The sequence below is a fragment of the Elephantulus edwardii genome, unplaced genomic scaffold (assembly GCF_000299155.1).
Source record: "Elephantulus edwardii isolate Elephantulus edwardi_28Jun2011 unplaced genomic scaffold, EleEdw1.0 scaffold00360, whole genome shotgun sequence".
NCBI lineage: Eukaryota > Metazoa > Chordata > Mammalia > Macroscelidea > Macroscelididae > Elephantulus > Elephantulus edwardii.
Genome location: NW_006400110.1, coordinates 981,703 through 986,062, shown reverse-complemented (window position 1 = coordinate 986,062; position 4,360 = coordinate 981,703). Strand labels below are relative to the sequence as shown.

The 4,360-nt window shown below is 35.3% G+C and overlaps 1 protein-coding gene across 1 annotated transcript in view; it reads right to left on the bottom strand.

Moving 5' to 3' along the window:
* Nucleotides 1-4,360, bottom strand: part of LOC102853992 (UPF0704 protein C6orf165 homolog) — a 119,461-nt gene that overhangs the window by 101,075 nt on the left and 14,026 nt on the right. Inside the window, exons 5-6 of the mRNA XM_006902039.1 lie at nt 3,531-3,689; nt 1,076-1,284 (exon numbers count right to left, since the gene is read on the bottom strand). Coding sequence (XP_006902101.1) covers nt 1,076-1,284; nt 3,531-3,689 — 368 coding nt within the window. The remainder of the gene's footprint in view (nt 1-1,075; nt 1,285-3,530; nt 3,690-4,360) is intronic.

Below are 4,360 nucleotides of genomic sequence, written 5' to 3'. Positions count from 1 at the left end.
CAAAAGGACAAATATTGCATGGTGCCACTGTTGTAAAATGGGACTGATATCAGGGTTGGGGTAAGACTGAGAAAAACTGGATAAATTGTGTATACTGCACTGAAACAGATGAAGGAGTGAATCATTTTAAAGTGATGTATGATAGGGTCTTATGGTTATCACAAGATTCCACAATTAAGGTTGCATAGTGAAATGTACTTGGGGCGATAGGAGGGGTGCGGGGGGATTGTGTACTAGGGAAGGAGTGTTTCTTTTACTTTTGAAAGAGAGGAGCGAACTGGGGGGGTGGGCAGGGAGAGAAGTGCAGCAATGAATTAATGGAAATCCAAAATCTCTGTAAATGCTAATTAAAATTATTAAAAAAAAATAATGGTCTTATACCATATTTGTCCTTATGGGACTGAGTTCACGTGGCATAATGCTCTCCAGTCCCTCCCAAATTATGTAGTAATTTATAAAATCACTGCTCCTGCATGCTGTGTAGTATTCCATTGTGTGAATGTACTATAATTTCACAATCCATTCAATTATATTTGGACTTTTGGGTTGTTTCTATGTCCTTGCAATGGTTAATAAAGCTGATATGGACATTAAAAAAAAGGAAATTACAACCATAATTAAAAATCTTTTCAAAGTCTTTGTTTGGGTAATTGTTATATTTATACACTAAATCTCAAAGCATTAGAAATAATAAACATTTTCAGTGATTTTTGCATGGATCACAATAAAAACAAATAATTAGATGAAAATAATTTGAATAATAATTACGTGCAAAATAGGTACTTGTTTCTAATTAAAACAAACACTAATCTTGCTTACACATAGACACACACTAGCATGCTGACAGTCACACTACCAAATACCAAAGACAATTGACAACTTACCTTATCTTAGGGCTGCAGCTCGTGTCCCCTACCTTATTTTAGCCTTTGGTCCTGCAGGTCTAAATGTAATCTGAGTAGCTTTTGAGATTGACTTTTTTAATCAATGACTTGCTAACTACTTTTATTTTAGTCTCACAATATTTAGAGGTTCCATTATCTACAAAAGACAAGACACTGTGACATTAACTCACCAAGATTATCTGAAGGAATATTTCATATTGTCTCATATTATACAGTGCTTCTTTTAACATATACAACTGAAGCTCTTGAGTATTGAGTGTGTTCTGTGCTACTTTTTCCAGAATGGCTGTATAGCGGTAGACTTGATCCTGTGCAATCTGAAGTTGGTTATCAATATGTTGAGTAGTGGCTGGGATTGCTTCCTGTAGAATAGCTGGTACTGTTTTTCAAGGTTTAAGAAAGAGCCATTAAGGAGTCTAAATTAATTAAGAAGTAAGAAATCCAAAAGTGGTTATATGTTCATTATCACAGTTTATTTCCTTCTCTCAAACAAAATAACAAAATAATGTGTCTTCTGGGTACCAATTCATTACAGAAGGGATACAAAAACACTTAATGCAAACAAAAGATACTGATAGAATTATAACTCAAACTTAAAGTACACTAGCTTTGCCATTAAAATAGTCTAAAAAATTGGCAGGCTTTGTTATTATGTGGCTGATGACTGCAAACTCTTAGAGTCAGTCAACTCTCCTTTTATATCTACTTTTATGTTGGTAAAAAATAAACATACAAGGTATTCAACAAACTCATTAGAACACTAAAAAGCAGATTGCAATAGTCTAAAAAGGGAAAACATTTTATCCAGAAAGGCAATTTGACTTTGTAAATTTAAAAATGTTGAATACCAGCCTATTAAAATATCAATGTCAACTGGCACAGATAGCAAGAAAACATTCTACACATCACTTTGGTTAGAAGCAGAAAAAGTTTTAAAAGTTTGTGAGTGGCCATCAAAGGTGCAAGTATTAGTTTCTCCTCATCTGGAGGAAAAGGAAGACAATCAAAGATGTATGGAAATAACACCAAGGACTAAAAGGACATCAGCCTCCACCACCTCAAGACTAGATGGTGGCCCACTACTAATGTTGATCACTCTGAAAAGGTCTATGTTAAAATGTCCTAGATGAAGTGGGAGGAAAGAGTGGAACAAAATAGGGGGGAAAATAATAAAAAAGAACAAGTTTACTGATCAGACAATAGATTGGTGAAATTCTTGAGACTACGATCTTTAGTAATCCTTCAGGCCTGGAAATTATTTCAATCTCATGGTTTAATTGTCAGACAAGTTAACTGATATGTCAATAAGAACAAGGGATCTCTGGTGGCTTCTTGTTGTTATAAAGTGCCATCAAGTCAACAACAACTTATAGCAAACCTATGAACAAAAAATCTGAACCCTGCCGTACCATGGGCCATCCTGACCATCTCAACCCCACCATTACAGTCATTGTGTCAAACTATCTTCTTTTCCTTCATTGACCCTCTCTCCAATCATGATGGCTTTTCCCAAGGAATGATCCCCCTAATAACATGTCTGAAGTATGTGAGACAAAGTTTCACTATCCTTGTTTCCAAGGAACACCTTGGTTTCACCTTTTCCAATACATATTTGCTTGTCTTTTTGTCAATCCATGGGATATTCAGCATTCTTATTGTTCACAGGGTCACTATGAGCCATACTTGACTCAATGGTACCTGGTAAAACACTAACATTTGACTAGTGTGCCTACACAAGTACCAAATTGATAAGGAAGTTTCTTCAATCAGTATATTCTTGGTCGAATACATTATGAGTGCTTTTAGAGACCTAGATAAAGAGCACATTAAATGTATAACAGCATAACAGACATTTCTAAGTTTATAGGTTTGCAAATATCTTCTCTTGGACTTTTTCATTTGATTAACGGCATGAAAAACTTTAAGGGTGATATTTCATTTTAGAAGTGCCCACAATATGGAGAAGCATTGCCTAGTGGGTAGAGTACTGCACTGCCAGGCCAAAAGTGGACAGTTTGAATCCATCATTAGCTATTCCATGGGAGAAATGTGGGCAATCTCCTCTTGTGTGATTTACAGCCTCTGAAAACTCTCTGGAGCGTCAGCTATGACTCAGTTCCAATTCAATAGCAAATAGTTGTTGAGTTTCTGGGCTTGCCTCACCATCCTTTTCACTGAATCACAACATCCAATTCACTATCCCATACTTAAATAGTTTTCCTTACAGTGCATAAAATTTAAAGTTTTGCCCCAGAAAAATTTAAAATTACTACATATTGTGAATATTAGTTGTCTCTCAGGAATAACCAAAATGGCAAATAGTAAATATAAGAATGAGATAGCTCTCTCCAGTGGCTTAGTGACAAGGGGTTGTGCTGTCAGCCCAAAGGCACATGATTTGAATCTACCAACTGCTTGACAGGAGAAAGATGAACAATCTCCTCTTATGCACCTTACAGCCTCTCAAACCCCCCTGAAGAGTCAGCTATGAGTGAGTTCTGACTTAACAGTACAAACCAAGAAGAAGAATGTCAATGGTATGCTTTGTATTCCTTTTCTCATGGTACAAAATTTTAGCCCTATAAAAATGATCACAGATATATAGAATTAACCTAATAAACGTACAATTATCAATGCCTTCTCCTCCTTTCCCACAGTCTCTGTTAAATAAACGAATTCCAGTAACAATCATGGTGAGTTCTTTCAGCTGGCACTCTTTGTCCTTTTTAGAAAGAGTTAAAAACATTCCAAGCTCAGCCTGAGGAAAAACACTCTGCAGGGCAGCTAAAATAAAGTACAAATAGGGAAAACAAAACATCAGAATAATGATATCCAAACTACTAGGGTTTTGTTTGTTTCTTTCAATACAAAATTGCTAAGGGATTTATCTTTTTAGAGTTACTTAGATAATTCTTTAAATATCTGATATTTGTATATCAAAGCTCAACTAATTTAGGGTCCTTTTCAAGAATTAGGTTCATCAATAAACTGGTTTGGGCAATAGGTATTAAAACAGCCTTTCTAATTACAGTTAGAAAGTCATTGGAAAACTAAAGATTTCACCAAGTCATAGTGTATGAATATAGTGCAGGATTTCCTAAGGATAAAATGCCTTCTTCATCGAGGTATTTTATGGAAGAAAGTCATTGGAAAACTAAAGATCTCACCTAGTCTTAGTGTATAAAGGTAGTGCAGGATTTCCTGAGGATAAAATGCCTTCTTCATCAAAGTATTTTAAGTGAAAGGCTCAACTTTTCATGAATATGAAATTTCTATTGCCAGTTGTCCCTGTACTCACTAACTCTGGTACCCTAATCACACCGCCAGTATTTTAGTGAAGTGTATAAGAACCTCAATAGCTATAGCTCTAAGAAAATTAATGTTTCCATTTCCAGAGGTGTTAGTTTTTGAGTTGATGAAGAGTCTGAATAAATTTTTATTTCTCTTTTAGGAGA